At 39.6% G+C, this 19,827-nt stretch overlaps 1 protein-coding gene across 3 annotated transcripts in view; it reads right to left on the bottom strand.

Annotated features, from left to right (window-relative positions):
• Positions 1-8,208: 8,208 nt before the first annotated feature.
• The window catches only part of FAM172A (family with sequence similarity 172 member A), a 244,694-nt gene continuing 233,075 nt past the window's right edge, over positions 8,209-19,827 (bottom strand). For all 3 annotated transcript variants that reach the window (XM_058168209.1, XM_058168211.1, XM_058168210.1), the window contains one exon: positions 8,209-9,504. In XM_058168209.1, coding sequence (XP_058024192.1) covers positions 9,362-9,504 — 143 coding nt within the window. In that variant the 3' untranslated portion in view covers positions 8,209-9,361. The remainder of the gene's footprint in view (positions 9,505-19,827) is intronic.

The raw sequence follows: 19,827 nt of genomic DNA, 5'->3' as shown, positions 1-19,827 counted from the left end.
TGTGTATGTGGGAAAAATGACTCTCTGCCTCAAAGCGAGGCTGCTCCAGCCATGATTGAGGGGCTACAGGTTGGGTCCAGAAAGTCGGTGTCTCCTCCAGACCTCACCAGGTGGAAGATTTCGGAGTGGGGGTGAGAGGCACTGCCTGCCTCCTCTTGACTCAAAAAAGACTTTGGAGGAACCAGCTCGGTTTCCTGAAATTGTAAGGCTGATATTCAAGGCCCAGCCGGGAAGCTCTTAGCCTTCTGGGCTCGGCTTTTTTGAGCCTCGGGTGGTGATGGTGGCTTCCCATAGCTGGCATCCTTTTGCAAGCCCTGTGCTGCTCCAGATGATTCGGCCTCTTCCTTTAGGATTCTCCGCAGAAGAGAAGGGCAATAGGGCGCAGAAGATCTAAGCCCAACCCTGCTGGCAGCTGGAATCCAAGCAGCAACGGCCCCAGAAGGCGGGAGGGAAAGGCTAACTGCAAAAGACCTTCTCAAGAAGACCCTTGAGAAGCCTGACATCAAGCCACGGTCACCAGTCTAGAAAAAAAAAATCACTCTTCCGAGTCAACCCCACATTCGGTGACTTAGAAGAGGCAGGGATCCCCGGGCATTTGGACAGCCAGATCCTGAGACAGGAAGGGAAGCAAGTGGCACCTTGTATTTTGAGACTGTAGACCTGCAGTTGAAGAAGAAGGGACAGTTTTGTCCTAAAACGAATTGACTTCGTAAACCAAAACCTCCCGGAAAAGAAAATGCCAAATTACAGGCGCTCACGTCTGTGGGCGCATCTAGAAGAAGAGACCGGCAGAGAAAAGTGACTAAGCGCTTCGTCTCAGCGAAGTTTTGCTTCTTCCGCGCCGCTGCTTACAAACTCGGCGGAGGTGCCACCAGGCGGCCCGGTCTTCCTGGAAGCAAGTGCTTTGAATTTACTGGGACTTACTTGGAACTAAATGAACGGCGTCCTTTCCCCCACCTGCCTGGAAGCCTAGTCCTACTGATCTCAATAGGGCTCCTAGGATGGCGCTGTTTTACAACAGTGGGATCGGAAAAACCGTTGAAATACAGCGGAGCTTATTTGGGCAACGTCCTTTGAAATAACGCTTGAGGGTCTGAGCTCCCCTTTCTCTTCCAGCTACTTTACTAATCTCTACTTTCCTTAAAAGAAAAAGAAAAAACAGAATTCAGTTACAAAGATGTCCACCCATTCAAGGGCGTCGCATCTTTAATTTTCTGAGGAGTAAAAACTCCCCGAGAAACTTTATATAAGTCTTGGCCTCCCCCCCCACCCCACGCTTTTTCTTAGCATACGTGATAAAACATTGATTGTTGTAGTTTGGTGACCCATGAAATTTGGGGGTTAGTTTTCTCTTCAGACCAGAGCATATAATTATGCAAATAGAGAGCTGTCACTGATCTGGTGAAATGCTCACAAATAACATGCAATCTGAAACTGGAAAGAAAAGTGGGAAATGCGAGGGATTACGCGGAATGACAGCGTTTGGAAAGTTTGGGTGAGATCTCCCTCCCTCCCTCCCTCCCTCCCTCTGGACAAATAAATCAACAATTAACGTGTGATCTGTCTGTGAGGGCAGGGGTCTCCAACCTTGGCAACTTTAAGACTTGTGGACTTTAACTCCCAGAATTCCTGGGAGTTGAAGTCCACAAGTCTTAAAGTTGCCAAGGTTGGAGACTCCTGTGTAAGGGACAGATAGAGAGAGATATCCCATATTAACAGTTTCTTTCATCTCAGTTGTGATATAACCGTCACTGTAGGTACATTTTTGTGACAGCTTTCAATTATACGACAGCCTGACTGCTAAAAAGAGAACAGCAGGAGAAATACTGTCCTTCCGATAAAACATTAAAATGCTTAAACACCCTAAAGTAGTTGATTAGGAATCAATGGTAACATATTTATGAGATGATGGTAGAGAACAATATAAACAAAAAGAAAAAAAGAAAATTGAGTTTTGCAGAACCAAAACTTTTCTGTACCAGAGCAAATTGGGACTCGGTGGCTTCTCCCAGAGTCTCTCCTGTTTGCCTGAAAAATGGGAAATCGTTAAGAAATAACTGAGTTAATTAATAGCTAGGCCATTTTACTCTTCTCTGTGCCCCATGCACAAATTGCTAACAAAAATAAGGGAGTAAGGGAGAACAGACAATAGCGAGTTAAGTTTTAGGGTTACCCGGAATAGTTACCTGATAAAGAAGGTTTATGTAGGTGAGAAACAAAGCAAGACGTTCTGATACCTGTTCTGAGGACTCAATAAAATGTAAATTAGGACCCACTTGGTTGACTTCATTCTCTCAAATGTTTGTCGGATGAAGTTTAGGATAACTGTAAAATTTGCTTCTTATTTTACCTACTGACTGGCAGAAAATGGTGGTAAATTGATGATAGATCTCCATTTCCACCTCCTTACCATAAACCATTTTGGACAATAAAGAACCCCGATGTAAAAAAATAAATATAGGACAAATGGAAGATCTAGTTAAAAATAGCTCCCCTCTTGCCCCAGAAAGTTCTATTGATATTGGGTATAGGCTTTCTGTTCTTGATTACCGATTTCTACACCCGACTAAGAGAGTGGCAAAAACTGCTTATTCAAACTCCTACCCTCCCCCACTCCACATTTGCTCCCCTTCTATAGGCGTTTTCAGCAGCCTTGGGATTCTTGCACCCTTTCAGCTGAAGGTGCCAGATTTTTTAGCTACTTCTGAAGACATCATGATCCAGGCAGGCCAGCAGTGTGAAACTAAAACTGCTGATCCAAGTGACATAATTAATCCAACATTTCCCCTCCAAGTGTGCTTTGAAGTTCTTTCTCTTCCATGCCCCTCCCCATCCCCCCCAGGCCTTTTGTACCTCTTGCAATCAAGGAAGATAAAAGCAGGAACTCTTTGATGGGAGTCTTATAGTCCTCAATTACAACTAAAGGATGGAGGGAGCATCGGAATCACTTTACAGAGTTGGTGAAAACTTCTAGGCAGTGGTGAAATCCAAATTATTTTACTACCAGTTCTGTGGGTGTGGCTTGGTGGGCGTGGCAGGGGAAGGATACTGTAAAATCTCCATTCATACCCCACTCCTGGGGGAAGGATAGTGCAAAATCCCCATTCCCACCTCACTCTGGGGCCAGCCAGAGGTGGTATTTGCTGGTTCTCCGAACTACTACCAGTTCTCCAGAACCTGTCAGAACCTGCTGGATTTCACCCCTGCTGCTAGGGTCTAAAGTTGCATTTCTCCCATCCTCCTGCACTGATGGCAGGCTGGAAGAGATGGAGCTGCCAAGGTACTTCCAGGAACACAATAGCAGAAGATACCAAGGATGTTGCCAAAGAACTCTGCTGTCAGAAACAGAATCCTAATCAGTTGAATTCATGGAGAGGACTAAAGCAATCTGGATTGAACTTGAGGAGGGTACAGTTCAGTTCCCCTTACAAGCTTTGCAGTTTGTAAGGGAAGGGTGTGGAATTGGCCTTGGTGATGAAGGTCGGACATGGCACAACCTTCTTGGTGTCTATCAGCAAAAGCTGATTCCCCTGGAATCTCAGGGTAAGTAACCAAAATGAGGTGCCTCTTTCTCATCACAGCTATCAGCTGCCGTGTTCTCTTTCTCTAGGGCTTGGCTAGGGACTAGGTGGCCTTTTCTTTAAGTCTTTTTCTAGGGGGTGGATCAATAGCTCTATAGGCTTTGGACCAATTTAACAGTGTCATGGCTAGGTTCAAATTCACTGTTGGCAGCTTAAGGAAGGAATCTGAGAAGGCAACCAGGAAGCAGCCTCCCACGTTCATGACCTCATGAAAGAATCTTTCTTTTCTCTGCTGAAAATGTTGGAAGCTCTGCTTGATTAGATAGAAACAGAAGGGAGGGGCCCACCTTTCCCTGTTGCTACTCTCCAGTTCCAATGTTGTTTGAAGATACTTTGCAAATTGAAAGCAGGGTTCCTTCACTCTTTTCCTTCCTTTGCAATGACATTGGAAGAAAGTAAGAATACTGCTAGGAATTTGTGGCTGCGGAACATGAACTTTAAGGAGGTAGAGACTGCTGTTGGAGTGCAAGCTTATATACATTTGGGAGTACATCACATGAAAACTATAACAGAGTGATTTCTGAGAAAGGAAGTGAAGTCGTGTCCTACCCATCGTGACCCCATGGACAACATTCTTCCAGGCCTTCCTATCCTCTACCATCCCCCGGAGTCCATTTAGGCTCATGCTGACTGCTTCAGTGACTCCATCCAGCCACCTCATTCTCTGTTGTCCTCTTCTTCTTTTGCCTTCAATCATTCTCAGCATTAGACACTTGTCCAGTGAGTCCTTCATTAGGTGGCCAGAGTAATTGAGTTTCATCTTCAGGATCTGGCCTTCTAAAGAGCAGTCAGGGTTGATCTCCTCTAGGATTGACCGGTTTGATCGCCCTGCAGTCCAAGGCGATCATACATGGGACTCGCATGTATAGAATTGCGTGATTATGAGATTCATCCTCATCACCAAGGGGGAAAAGCATCGTATTGGCAGTGAATCCCTCCCACCTGTTACACCTCCCACTTGTAATTCTTCCTCTATCATCTGTCCTCCCAAAGCCAGCAGAGCAGCATAATGAAAGCACCTATTGCTTTCCATTCTTGTTTGAAATCATATTTTACTGGGCAAAATGTTTAGATTTAAACATGTTTTAAACAAAACAAAATGTTTAGGTTTAAAAATATTTAAATGCATTGGGAATTTTGCATTTTCATTTCTGCCACACGGCCACTGAGTGTGTGTAAATCAGAGCTTGGATGAGCACAGGCAAAACTGGTGTTGGGTCTGGGCATAAACATCAATGCTTCGATAGAATATCTCTTTAGTTAAAAACTATTGTCCTTGAAACCAGAGTGTTTTTTATATCACCCACCTTTCAATCAACTCTGGTTCCATAGAACTTTTTCACTTTTACCACTACAGAATAAAGCTGTTCTATGTATTTTCTGGGGGCAAAGCCAGATGTCCAGATTAAAGTGCAATCCGTCAGCCCTTGAACCAACTATATTCTGCTGTCCCATGCGAAATCCCTTGTCATAAGAAATGGAAATCTCATGGTGTTGTTATTTCTGATTACTAACTAGACCTAAAACTGGGGAAATCTGTCTCTCCCGGTTAAACTCAACCTGCTGTGAAGTGCAGGGCTAATACTGTGCTTTTAAACACAGGTCTAGTGTTCTTTCGAAAGGCTGCTATTCCTGCTTCTATAAGGAATTAACTTGAAGACCTGATAAGCTTCTCATAAAAGCAACGGCTAGGCATTATGCAGGGTGATGACTCTGTGAAGCATTTGGAGTGCTAAATTGTGTCCATGACACAAATTGTGTGGAGAGAAGATAGAAAAACAGAGCTCTGAACCTGGAAGAGCAACAGCTTCAGCTGCAGGCTGGGAATTAGACTGAAGCAATATTATGAGGCATGTAATATAAAAAGTTACAAGGGCATTTGTGTGCCACGTTAGAGGGACATGAAAATGAGCTCTGGGATTCCTGTTAAATTCACCAAGCTTTGAGATATAAGCATCAAGACAAAGCAATTGCTTTCTTTTTCTTTATAAAAAAGCCTTGTGCCTTCTAGTTAAATCCATTAATTCAGTATAATATTACTATTTAATTTGTTAATGTAAATCTATTCCTTCAACCCTTTTTGAAAAGAATAAGGCCTGGTCTGGTCTTTTTTAACAAGGACTTTGTTATTAAAAATGTCCATCCATCCCTCTGTTGTGCATCTCATATCAGTGGATCTGAATGGCTAAAACAGTATTTAAAAACTTGTAGTACAGTACAAAATAATAATATACATGTGATTGGACAATCCAGATTTCCTTCAGATGGCGGAGAAGTTTTCTGATTATTGCTTGCCCATATGATATTATGGCAATATAAAGCATATCCTTATTATAGTACTACTATGCCAACACAAACATGATTGGATTGTTTTCAACAATTGCTTCTGGTCAAATGGCTCAAGTGATCCTTAGAAAAAGTGGCTATTTCCTATATCCTGTCTTCTAATTGGTCCCAGATAGTAAACAAACAATCTTGGTTATTGCATTTTTCAAGATTATTCAATAAGGCTCAACACAAGTTAAATATTAGAAGATAAAACCATCTTTATTTTTATTATTGTTCCTAGGTTCAGTGTAAATAGAAAGAGACAATCTTTAATATTTCCCTTACAGTTTGGTCCACAAAGAGCAAGAGTGCTAACTGGGCAACAATATTTTGCCCCATTATTTAGGGCTTGTGGGTCTGCACTGTGAAGTAGAAATTGATGATTGATATTTTAAAAAAATTAAAAACAGGTGGGGATTGATTGTTTGATCAGATTTGGCACTTTGAGAGCCTCAAAAGGCTTCCTGACTGAGATATTGCAGGTTATGGTGTTTTATTTTCCTATGACTATGGGCAAAAAACCTCCAACAGTACAATTTATAAGGAATACAAAACAGCAAACAAATCAGCACACAAGAGAAGAAACATCCAGGATTTAATCAGAATTTACATAAATGGGGAGAGGAGAGGAGGAAAAAAGATTTCTAGCCACCACTGATGCGACAAAGAAAGATAAAAACTGAAATGACCAGGCAAAGAAGAAATGATAAGCTAAATTAAACAACTAAATAAACCAACCATAAGCAACCCACTGGATTGGATGTTGGTAAAACTGAGGAACAATCAACCATCTGCTGCAAAAAATAATAAAAATCCCAGTTCCACATTTTTATGGCTTCCAGGACTCAAAGGATATCCATTGATATGTGAGGGAATTTTTAAAAAAAATGCAGGTGAGGAAGCAACAGTATGTAGACAGATGCACAAATGCATCTACACCCATGGAGACCCTAGTTAATAGAAGCAGATAGCCTTGGGAGCTACTTGGTCTTGGCTTTTACCTGGGGCATCACTTTGGTGGATTTCCAGCAAAGGGAACAATCCAGTGATCTAGTTTTTGCCCTGAGTGGGAGGCATATATCAGAGAATACATTTTCAGATGAGTAAGACAGCCATTTAATCATAAGCGTACATAAGGGCAAAAAAAAGCCCTTCATATTCTTCCTGAAGTCTTCTGAAATCATAAAGCTTCACTATAAATGCGTGTTTGTAGAAAGAAGAGTGGTTCCAATTTCAAAACTGTCAAATAAATACAATGAAAGAAAGGCGATCAATATTCTGATTTAGTGTCATCAGAAGTAAAGCCATACGAGAGAATAAAATGACTGTATTGTGTGCTGTTCAACTGCTATATGGTTGGCACCCATCCTACAGCCCATGACAATTAGTGCTTCCAAAGAGGCTAAAGTCATAGTTCTCACACCCAGCTCATTCAAGACACCCAGAGCAATTTGGTCGCTTGACATTGTCTACTTTCTGACAGTTTTGGATCAACCTGCTAAGTGTGCTAAATTCTTGCATCAGGCGGCAGCCGTTAGCAGAAAATTCCCGGAGAAGCAAAAATGGCTGGCTTCTCAATTTTGATATAGGCCACACCTATGGATGTTTAGAGTAGGCACTGTCATAGCCCAAGGATGAGGCAGGACTCATTTCATATAATTGGAAATATTTGTTGACAAAATGTGGATTCATGCCTGCATGGGCTTCTTTTTAAGCCCAAGTCATTAAAAGTGATTAGGACTGTTTTGATAATAATGCTAGTTATAGTAGCATCAGTAAAACTAGTCCAACAACAGTAACTGGGACTGGAGCTGCCATCACTAAGCAATGCAGTCATAAAACACGATGTCATGTGACTGTGCGGCTTAGTGATGGCAGGTCTGGCAGTCTCCAGTTATTAAGTGAGGACTGCGCAGGTCGTTAAGTGAGGACCTCATGCAATTGTGACTTCTGACTTCCTGCCAGTTTTCCCAATGACTTCGCTTGTGGGAAGGTGGCAGGGAAGGTCCCAAAGGTGATCATGTGATTATGGGGATACTGTTCCAGCCATAAGTATGAGGACTGGTTGTATCATTTGCTCAGTGCTGTCATAAGTTCAAAGTCATTGAACAAGTAATCATTAAATGAGGACCAACCCTTTTTTTGTCCATCAATATTTCACAGTGATAGCCAAATGACTAAGGAAAAACGAATCTCCCCGTGAGGAGTTCAACCATGTGAGGGGGCACTGATGGGTGATGTCCTTCAGCAACAAGAGAGGACTGCTCTTTTCTAATGCTGACCCTGTTTTGCCAAACTGAAAATGTTGCTGCTTCTCCCTTTGCCTTGCCTCAGAAAAGGCTAGATTTGTGGAATTCTGGTCCAGCATTTTAAAAAAGTTATTAGCTATTTGATCTGTCATAAAATAGATAATCTATTTGAATAAAAAATAAAGATGCCAACCAAGCATCAGAAGAAACACTTTAAAATACTACTGCTGCTATTTCTACTTTTTAAAAGGATCCAGCAATTTTCCCTGAAAACCCTAAAGTATTCCAAAACAATAAACCCTTTGGAAAGTGCATTCCTCAAGCACTAAAACTGGGTGTGTTTGAGTTCGGTCCCACAATTGAGATTTACAGCAGTCCTACTCGGAATCGTTCAATTTTTCCCAAAATAAAAAAATAGGTATCGACTGAACGCATTTGCAAGTTCAGCGCAGAGGCTTTCTTCAGCATTCAAAGAAAACGAGCTACCCATAAAAGACAACAAAAATATGTCGTGGCTACGTGAGAGTCTTAAGCAGTTATACTCCAATCACTGAGAAAAGCATCACTGGAGATCACCAGCACAGGAGCACTGCGGTTTATCCCCTCAGGTCGATTTAAATAAAATAAAAAAATAAAAAATAAAACGCGGGACCTTTAAAAAACAAAAATCTCCAAATGACGTTTGCGGGAAATTACTTTAAAACGTCTAGCACATACGGGCCTACGTTCCGAAACGGAAATAAATTCCGTCTAAAACGAGGACCGACGGTTGGGCGGCTGGAGTGGCGGGGGCGAGGGAAGAGAGGAGCGGGCGGGAAGCCAGCAAGCGGCCCCGGGAGAAGGCGGGCGTTAGGACCAGGGAAGAGCCGCGGCAGTGGCGGCGGCAGCAGCAGCCCGCCATCAACTCAGGGCAGGGCTGCGTCCGGGGCAATTAGAGCTGCGCCAGACTGCGCCGTGCAGCGCTGCTGTCAGCCTTAATCTGCGCACTGATGGGCAGCCCGAAATCCAAGCCACAGCCCACAGGAAGCATAAGCAGTGAACCCATATTGCTTTGACAGTTGCACTCATCTAGAAATAATGCAAAACACTACTTAGATGTATAGACGGCGACCCTGTGCTCTAGGAAGAAAACAATCTAATGAGAGGCTGGGAACGCAGCGCGCCGCCTGCCCAGAGACAAGCGGGGAGCCGCTTCCGCCCTCTTTACAGCTCCTCGTAGCGGATCCGCTGCGACCGTCGCGTGGGAGCCGCTTTGCCCGAGCTGGTTTTCGCCTCCATCGCCTCGTGGAAGAACCGAAAGATCGACGGGTAGCTTTTCCAGGAGGTCAGCTCGTGCCGCTCCGTCCCTGCAACACAGAAAAAGAGCACCGCGTCACTACCTGCGGGGAAACCCGGGAGACCGGCGGGGCTGGGTGTGTGTGTGTGTGTATGTGTGGAGAAGAAGCATTCCCCGCCCTCGGCAGCAAACTGGAAAGGGTCAAGCTGGGAAGCGGGAGATACACGCGGGCGCCAGCAGCGCCACCATCAAGCCCCAGAGCGCGCACCCGCCCGCGTACACAAGTGCAGAAGACACGCGCTCTTTGCGAGCCAAGTGCCTTCGCGGCGGCGGGGAAGGCAACAGTCGTCATAGTCTTCCCTAGGCAATTGGGTGAATTATGAGCAGAGAGGGCAGGAAAGAGGATGGGGAAGATTTGTTAAAAATTCTTGACTTCATCTCAAGCCACTTTCCAAAGCTGTGTCCTCTCACAGGTTGTGCCAAGGCAGACAATGGAGATAAAAATTCAGCAGGCTGTGAACAGAAAATTTTCTCTTTAGTGAGGATACATATCCTGGCTGGCTGCTTGTTACTCTACGAAAACATCCAAATTCTTCCCAGTGGCGTTGTTATTTTGCTATGTCTTGAATGGAAGGGGCTTTCTAAATGTGCCTCTTTGCTTGCCCTTGTAAGTATAGTACTTACCGTTGCCCTCTCCTAGATAAAACCAACATAGTAGGGCAAGAAGCCTACTCTGAAATGGCTTTCAGAGTGAAAGAGTGAGATTTGGTAGATCAGCATCTAATCATAATCCCTCCTGCAAAACACTCCAGTCACTAGGTGCCCTGCAAGAGTTTAGAGTCTTTCCTGGATAACGCAATTATGCAGAGATGCTGCTGGGAAGTCTCAGGATCCCAGGCTTCTGTATGATACTTTAACATTGTTAATGATAATTCTCCACTCTGTAATAGTAGGTCATTGCTATGGTTACTCTACAATGGTGCAACACTTTGCTTTCCCTTCAGCTATTCGCTGAGACCTGGTAACCACATTTGTTGCCTAGCAACAGTTTTGTGAGAGTATCACAATCTGGGAGTTACAACAATAAAGGACATGATCACCCTGGCCTACCCTGAAGGAGAGCTAGCTGGTGGTGGGGGGAGCTTGGTGTCTCCGGAATAGATGTGATACGTAAAAATAGATCTTGAGTCCCTACCTGGATCACACTACTGGTGTGATACTTGCATATAATTATAAAGGCAAACCCTCTCCAGAGGCATCACTACAAAGATCCTTCAATAATGCAGGTACTCCCGACCAACCCCAGCAAAGGTCTGCTTTTCCGCTACATCCTTTTAACACTTAAGGCAGGTCACTTCAAACGAAGATAATTCCTCCTCAGATATCTTTTATAAAAGGCACAATTGCAGACAGGTTGTTTTCTTTTAGACAAAGAACTAGTGTAATGTAGCAACCTTGGAGATCTTATTTAAGAACCCAGACAATTATTTGTCACCCAAATAAAATATAGATAATGCTTGTGTAAAGATAATGTCACTTGTCCACTGGCCACAATTATATCTTGTGATTTCAGTAAATAGATACTGTCGGTATAAAGATAAGTAACCACTTCGACTCCTTTTAAAGCAGGTTATCCTATCAGCATCCTGCCCCCCCCCTTTCATGCTCCACTTCTAATTATTTAAACAGAACACATAGCCAATCAATGCTTCCAATCAGAGATCTATTCCATTATATATGTTAGCACTGAGGGGAGTTCTTGGTTATGGAAAACATTTTCAACACTTTTTCTATCCTTCAGTAATACACACCACCCTTTCTGTTGCTATAGCTCTCTTAATTTTTCTCTTATCTTTCTGTACATTCATTTGTAAATGCAAGCTTTTATTTACATGAAATTACTTGCAGGTGTATTTGGATATTATATTTGTTGCATCCCTCTTCCTTTGCAAATAATACTTTTTCAAACGCATGTATTACAGGAAAATAATGGGAAAAATCTCTGTATTAATAGTGGACCCATTCCTTTCTCTTTTAATATATAAGCTGCACCTTCCCTCAGAAAATATCATACATTACTTATGCTTGCTAGTGTGACTGAAACTATGATCAACCCATTAAGGTTTTTACTAGGAACTTCTTATGCTATCTCTCCAAAACCAATTCAGGCTTTTGAATCTAGAGGGAACCAAAGATTCAATAGGCTAAAGCAATTTTAACTCTCTCTTCATTGTCTCTTATCTTGTAACAATCTTACTGATGGATGAACAATTTCCCTTGTGGAAAAATCACTAGTGGTTTTTTTTAGTTTCTATAATTGTAATGCTCTGTTGCTTGACTAGGACTGCTGTAAAATTTTAGTCCTCTCGTCAAGTATAAGTGCTAGTCCTTTATATTATTTTGGTATAGTATTTTGCTCAAAGATGTACACAGAAAACTCTCAGGAAATAAAGGAATCATATATTCATAAAATTACATTACAAAGCTGTCTGTTTATTAATTAAATTATTGATTTTATAAGACTGCCTGACTAATTCATTATTGTTCTGGGAAATAATATTTGGAATAATAATTTATTCTAAATTATTATTGTATTCAATATAAAAATTAATCCAGCATAATAACCCAAACAGTTTCTATACACAGCCAAGGCTAGGAATAACCACACTCTCTTCTTCATACAGTGGGCTCAAATGTCATTCTGGCTCAAAGCATTGGAAAAGAGCCAAATCTTCACAACTCTGTGGAACTCAATAGCTATATAATATACCATGATTCTGATTTTTTTTTAAATTATGTGATAAGAATTCAAATGAACTATGTTGCAGGCAAAAATCTAACTCTAAGCAGCAGTAGGATTCCATAATTTCATTACAATGAAATTAGACAATTGTTATAATAAATATTAAAAGATGGAACAATATGCTAGTGTATTAAATTAGATATTTGTCCAGAAAACATAAATCCATAAAGTAACTGCGATTTTATGCAAGAATCCTGCTTTGCTATTGTTGTCTGATGATACCAGACTTTGTATGGATAATGCAAAAAAACTTTCTCAGAGGAAAGAAGGTGGAAGTGGAACATAGAGTACAATATTCTACTGTGTTTTCTTTCTCTTTTTATCATCTAAAAAAGAAGATTCATATAGTATGAACTCCTTCCTTTTTAAGTTTTAGCATCTAACTCATTAGACATGGACTGTACAGTTTTGGGATACATTTGGAAGCCCTTCATTACTGAAACCTTATTTTTATCATTATGCTATTTTGACTATTTTGACAAAAATTATTGCGTTCCGAAATGGCTTAAAATGTATTCTTCAGAAAAAGAAGACATTAGTATGAGTTTTAACTAAAAACAATTGTTTAGAGAAAAAAGGCAATATGAAATATTGCTATCAAATGGATAAAAATATTTCAGTGCACACTGAGCAGTGCATGGGATAGTGGTGCAAAACCAATATAAGTGTTCTGTGAAATATGCTGCAATGAGAGGTACTTTAAATGAATGTACAGGAGAATGCCAAAGCAACCTGCAATGCTGTTGACACAGGCTACAAATGCAAAAGCTGATACTGATTTATAAAGCGGTATTACAAGCAAAATATAATGGTAAAAATAGTTAAAGTCTGTAGAAGAAAAATTAAATGAAAAGAAAATGGCTTTTTATTAATAAAATTAATTCAACGGAGATGCTCTAGTATTAAGCGAAGAAGTGATATGGGAAAAAGGATATGACTTCTGCTTCTCCTGAGGAAAATCCCACGCTGACCATGTGCAGCTTTGGATTTTATTCTAAACTGATTCGAAGTGGTTTTCACTTAAATTAAAGAAATTAATCTTTATCAAAAAGGAATACATGACAAATGGATCTACTATGGTTTAACATAAAGAAAAGTGATACTGAAGAATAGAGTTTGTCCTTTTATGTAGCTGTAAAAACAAAGCCTTGTATGAAACTGCCAATTAGTTATTGTATCAAGGCAAAATTGTATATGATTTTTATATTTAATATTATATACTTTAAATTCTGAATATTTTAAAGATTATTCTTTAATAAACTTAAAAGATAATTTGTTCTACAAAATCTTCCTTTCTTTCTCCAATATTATTCTCAGTATTTCTTTTAGTGCTAAAATCTCTTTTAGTGTGAGGAGTAGGAATAAGACCCTATAATTGCAGAGACTCTGCAGAAAATATTCTTTCTAAAGAACTTTATCTACTTTGCCTAAAATCTCTTTTCATAAATAATCTTTTACTGATTTTATTGTAATTTTTTGTTTGATTGTTGTGAGCCACCTAGAGTTGTTAGGAAGCAGGAAGCATACAAGTATAACAAATCATCATCATCATTGAACCCTTGTTTCAGATTACAAAAACCTCACTTTTCTATAGAAATTCAAATACACAAAAACATTTTTAGGCTGATACGTATCAGTTTTGCTATTTGCAAATAGTAAGCATTATCAATAGAGAATAGGAATCTACAGAGAATTGTAGATGCACATTTTCAGTAATGCCAGGTCAATGGAATTCATTTAAATTTTAAGATACTTGTTATTTCCAATAAATAATAATAATAACAGCAGAGTTGGAAGGGACCTTGGAGGCCTTCTAGTCCAACCCCCTGCCCAGGCAGGAAACCCTACACCATCTCAGACAGATGATTATACAACATTTTCTTAAAAATTTCCAGTGTTGGAGCATTCACAACTTCTGCAGGCAAGTCGTTCCACTTATTAATTGTTCTAACTGTCAGAAAATTTCTCCTTAGTTCTAAGTTGCTTCTTTTCTTGATCAGTTTCCATCCATTGCTTCTTGTTCTACCCTCAGGTGCTTTGGAGAACAGCCCGACTCCCTCTTCCTTGTGGCAACCCCTGAGATATTGGAACACTGCTATCATGTCTCCCCTAGTCCTTCTTTTTATTAAACTAGACATACCCAGTTCCTGCAACCGTTCTTCATATGTTTTAGCCTCCAGTCCCCTAATCATCTTTGTTGCTCTTCTCTGCACTCTTTCTAGAGTCTCAGCATCTTTTTTACATCACGGCGACCAAAACTGAATGCAATATTCCAAGTGTGGCCTTACCAAGGCATTATAAAGTGGCACTAACACTTCATGTGATCTTGATTCTATCCCTCTGTTTATGCAGCCCAGACCTGTGTTGGCTTTTTTAGCAGCTGCTGCACACTGCTGGCTCATATCTAAATAGTTGTCCACTAGGACTCCAAGATCCCTCTCACAGGTACTACTATTAATACTACTACTAAAATATTATATTTGATATAGATGCAGAAAATGTTGCAAGATAAACATTATTGTTACTTGAGTAATAATCATCAAGAGAGACAAATTATTACTTATGTCAGAACTTGTAGAAGGACTATACTTGCAAATTTGAAAGCATCTACTGTACAGCTTGGATGTGAGGAAGCTGATAAATTGCTGAAGATGATTTTGAGAGTGTTACAGAGGTAAAGACTAGTGATATTGGCAATTTGCAGAGAGGTAGGTTATGTTGTATCCTGTAATCTTCCTAGTCTTTTCCTTCCTGAAACCTTTTATTTCTAAGCCCCATCTTTAAAATATTATGGTATTCATTTGATGACTGCAGAAGTTATACCAGAGGTTCCCAATCTTTTTCGCCCGCGGCTCCCCCGGAAATCCGACCTGCAACTGCGCATGCGCACCAGACGCGCCCGCGGCTCCCCGGAAATCCGACCTGCAACTGCGCATGCGCACCAGACGCCCCAGAAATGGCGCATCAGCGCCGGACCCAGCGGGCGCAGATATTCCGCGGCGCCCCCATGACGATAGCGCGGCTCCCTGGGGAGCCGCGGCTCACAGTTTGGGAATCACTGAGTTATACTAAAGCTATGACTGCCTGATGAACTGCAAAGCAGATTTGATGCAATTGAAGGGATTCCCCATGCCCCAATATTTTAGGGAACCTAGAAACTGTTAATAATTTTTTTTCAAGATCTCAACATTACAATTTTGTGGCAACTGACAATGTGCACCCAATTTTAAAGGACTACTGTTTATATAAAATAGCATGAAAAACAGTGCTGGCAGAGTTGCTTAGTGAAAAGAATAATATATATTGTTTGTGGCAATTTAAGGAATGTTTGCCTTTTCAGAGAAAAGATGAGTAAGGCATAAAAATTAAGATCCTAGTAGTGTGTGCATAGGTAAGTATTAGTTATGTCAACTGTAGATCTATTTAGAATTTCATATACCATATAGTTATTCCCATACTAGGCAGGCATTGTCTCATATTTCAGATCTAATGATTTAGGATTATTTATTTATTTACTATTTTTAAAAATATAACCTTTTAAAAATATTATTTCCCTTAATAGTATCCATAGAGTGCTATTACTGCTCCTCTCACACTCCTCCAACTAAAGAAATAAAGTTTTCAATTCATCTCTTCATAAAGTAAATTCATTTCAGCAATTAATATATTTGCTCTTATGTTTATTTACTCTACTTTAAATTTATGGTTTTGATATGGAGCCAACATTAGACAGCCTTCTAGATGAGGTCTTCAGTGACTGTTATAAAGTTATTGACACGACCCCAATTCCAATTATAAATATCTTGTTTAATAAATCCAAAAACTGACTTTGTCTCCTCATTGTATAGAATTGACTCTTCCTTCTTTGTACTTGCATCACATTGGTGGCTTATACAGGTGAAACTCAAAAAATTAGAATATCATGCAAAAGTTCATTTATTTCAGTAATGCAACTTAAAAGGTGAAACTAATGTATGAGTTAGACTCATTACATGCAAAGCGAGATAGTTCACGCTGGCTGACAGCTCATGAAAACCCCAAATTCACAATCTCAGAAAATTAGAATATTACATGAAATCAATGAAACAAGGATTATACATAGAACAATATCAGACCTCTGAAAAGTATAAACATACATATGTACTCAGTACTTGGTTTGGGCCCCTTTTGCATCAATTACTGCCTCAATGCAGTGTGGCATGGATGCTATCAGCCTGTGGCACTGCTGAGGTGTTATGGAAGACCAGGATGCTTCAATAGCAGCCTTCTGCTCTTCTGCATTGTTCGATCTCATGTCTCTCATCTTTCTCTTGGCAATGCCCCATAAATTCTCTATGGGGTTCAGGTCAGGCGAGTTTGCTGGCCAATCAAGCACAGTAATCCCATGGGCATTGAACCAGGTTTTGGTACTTTTGGCAGTGTGGGCAGGTGCCAAGTCCTGCTGGAAAATGAAGTCAGCATCCCCATAAAGCTCATCTGCGGAAGGAAGCATGAAATGCTCCAAAATCTCCTGGTAGACGGCTGCGTTGACCCTGGACTTAAAGAAGCACAGCGGACCAACACCAGCAGATGACATGGCTCCCCAAATCAACACAGACTGTGGAAATTTCACACTGGACTTCAAGCATCTTGCAGTGTGTGCCTCTCCATTCTTTCTCCAGACTCTGGGTCCTTAGTTTCCAAATGAGATGCAAAAGTTACTCTCATCAGAAAAGAGGACTTTGGACCACTGAGCAACAGACCAGTTCTTTTTTTCTTTAGCCCAGGTAAGACGCTCCTGATGTTGTTTGTTGTTCAGGAGGGGCTTGACAAGAGGAATACAGCATTTGAAGCCCATGTCCAGGATCCGTCTGTGTGTGGTAGCTCTTGATGCACTGATTCCAGCCTCAGTCCACTCCTTGTGAAAGTCCCCAACACTTTTGAATGGCCTTTTCCTGACAATCCCCTCCAGGCTGCAGTCATCCCTACTGCTTGTGCACCTTTTTCTTCCACACTTTTCCCTTCCACATGACTTTCTACTAATGTGCTTTGATACAGCACTTTGGGAACATCCAACTTCTTTTGCAATTACCTTTTGAGGCTTTCCTTCCTTATGGAGGGTGTCAATGATGGTTTTCTGCACAACTGTCAGGTCAGCAGTCTTTCCCATGATTGTGATTCCTACTGAACCAGACTGGGAGACCATTTAAAGGCTCAGGAACTCTTTGCAGGTGTTATGGCTTAATTAGCTGATTAGGGTGGGACACTTTGAGCCTAGAATATTGAACCTTTTCACAATATTCTAATTTTCTGAGATTGTGAATTTGGGGTTTTCATGAGCTGTAAGCCGTAATCATCAAAATTATGACAAATCAAGACGTGAACTATCTCGCTTTGCATGTAATGAGTCTATCTCATATATTAGTTTCACCTTTTAAGTTGCATTACTGAAATAAATGAACTTTTGCACGATATTCTAATTTTTTGAGTTTCACCTGTATTCATCTTATGACTAATTAGTATCTAGATATCACTTTTCCCCTTCAGCTTCTGCCTGATTAGCCCTCAGTTCCTAATGTATGATGACCTCACACACATTGAATTTTCGTTTACTTTTATTATTTCAGTTCACAAGATCATCTATTTCATTCTGCATAATTTTCTGATCCATCCCTGCACTGACAATGCTTCCTACCTCAATATTAGCTGCACATTTAATAAAAACATGTCTATATCACTCTCTCCCTAATTTTAAAATAATGAATAAACTAGATTCCACAATTATTATCGAGATAGTTTCTTGAAATATCAAGTTTACTTGTTCAAGTAAATGCCTGTGTGGACTTTACATAGCAGCAAAGTCTTACGGCTATTTCTTATATTATACTGTACAGTTATGCCTTCTGTAATCTATGACATGAGATTGAATACATGCATTGTATAATGCAAATTGACAAGAGCTGCCACTAAAAAAATTAGATTATAATGCTTTTGATATCTTATTCATGTGTTAAGTATAGTGTCACTATAGCCCAGCAACTGTGTGGAATTTCCTAATATATTAATTTCCTAATATATTAGGAAATTTCCTAATATATTAGGAAATATACAGATGCGCGATATATTGTATATATCACATATATTTATTATTAGATTTTATTATCCTGCTGTTATAACCATCAGTAATTCAAGGTGGCAAACTTACAAAGTGATGCTTTTCTTGAACACATGGCTTTTATGTGGATATACAACAATTGTATATATAAAATATATAAACCTTATACAGTAAGGTTTATATATATTTTATAGATATCAGCATTCCAAATATTCTATTTTCCAAAGACAGTTGAAATTACAGTTCTAAAAATCTTTATTGTTAGGAAATTCTAGCAGAGTTTCAAGCTGGAGAAGGATTTATATTTTAATACCTCATAGACCTGTATTTATTACTGATATAGCTTTGGATCCTTAAAATACTTGTAATACCAGCAGGCTATCAAGTGAGATAGGAATATTATAATCTAATCTGCCTTTGCTGAATCATGTATGTATAAGGATTTTATCTATTTCTGAATCTAAATGTTATAGTTAACTGGAATACTAACAATGGTACAGATTTAAGCATAGTGAGTCTTCTGAACAGATATCTATTTTCCCTAAAATAGAGAAAATCCAGCACCTTTTTGGATAATATTACACTAGTTCTTTAATTGAGAATAGTAACTAACACACTTTCCTCTTCTGTGCAAATGTTAAAAGATACAATTAACCCAATGTTTTCTTTAAGCTGAAATGCTCAGCTTCAGCAGCTGGTTCTAAAGCTATTCATTCTGCATAATTTTCTGATCCATCCCTGCACTGACAATGCTTCCTACCTCAATATTAGCTGCACATTTAATAAAAACATGTCTATATCACTCTCTCCCTAATTTTAAAATAATGAATAAACTAGATTCCACAATTATTATCGAGATAGTTTCTTGAAATATCAAGTTTACTTGTTCAAGTAAATGCCTGTGTGGACTTTACATAGCAGCAAAGTCTTACGGCTATTTCTTATATTATACTGTACAGTTATGCCTTCTGTAATCTATGACATGAGATTGAATACATGCATTGTATAATGCAAATTGACAAGAGCTGCCACTAAAAAAATTAGATTATAATGCTTTTGATATCTTATTCATGTGTTAAGTATAGTGTCACTATAGCCCAGCAACTGTGTGGAATTTCCTAATATATTAATTTCCTAATATATTAGGAAATTTCCTAATATATTAGGAAATATACAGATGCGCGATATATTGTATATATCACATATATTTATTATTAGATTTTATTATCCTGCTGTTATAACCATCAGTAATTCAAGGTGGCAAACTTACAAAGTGATGCTTTTCTTGAACACATGGCTTTTATGTGGATATACAACAATTGTATATATAAAATATATAAACCTTATACAGTAAGGTTTATATATATTTTATAGATATCAGCATTCCAAATATTCTATTTTCCAAAGACAGTTGAAATTACAGTTCTAAAAATCTTTATTGTTAGGAAATTCTAGCAGAGTTTCAAGCTGGAGAAGGATTTATATTTTAATACCTC

The sequence above is a fragment of the Ahaetulla prasina genome, chromosome 2 (genome assembly GCF_028640845.1).
Source record: "Ahaetulla prasina isolate Xishuangbanna chromosome 2, ASM2864084v1, whole genome shotgun sequence".
In the NCBI taxonomy this organism is placed as follows: Eukaryota; Metazoa; Chordata; class Lepidosauria; order Squamata; family Colubridae; genus Ahaetulla; species Ahaetulla prasina.
The sequence above is the reverse complement of the archived record's forward strand: the minus strand, read 5'-3'. Positions and strand labels throughout refer to the sequence as shown.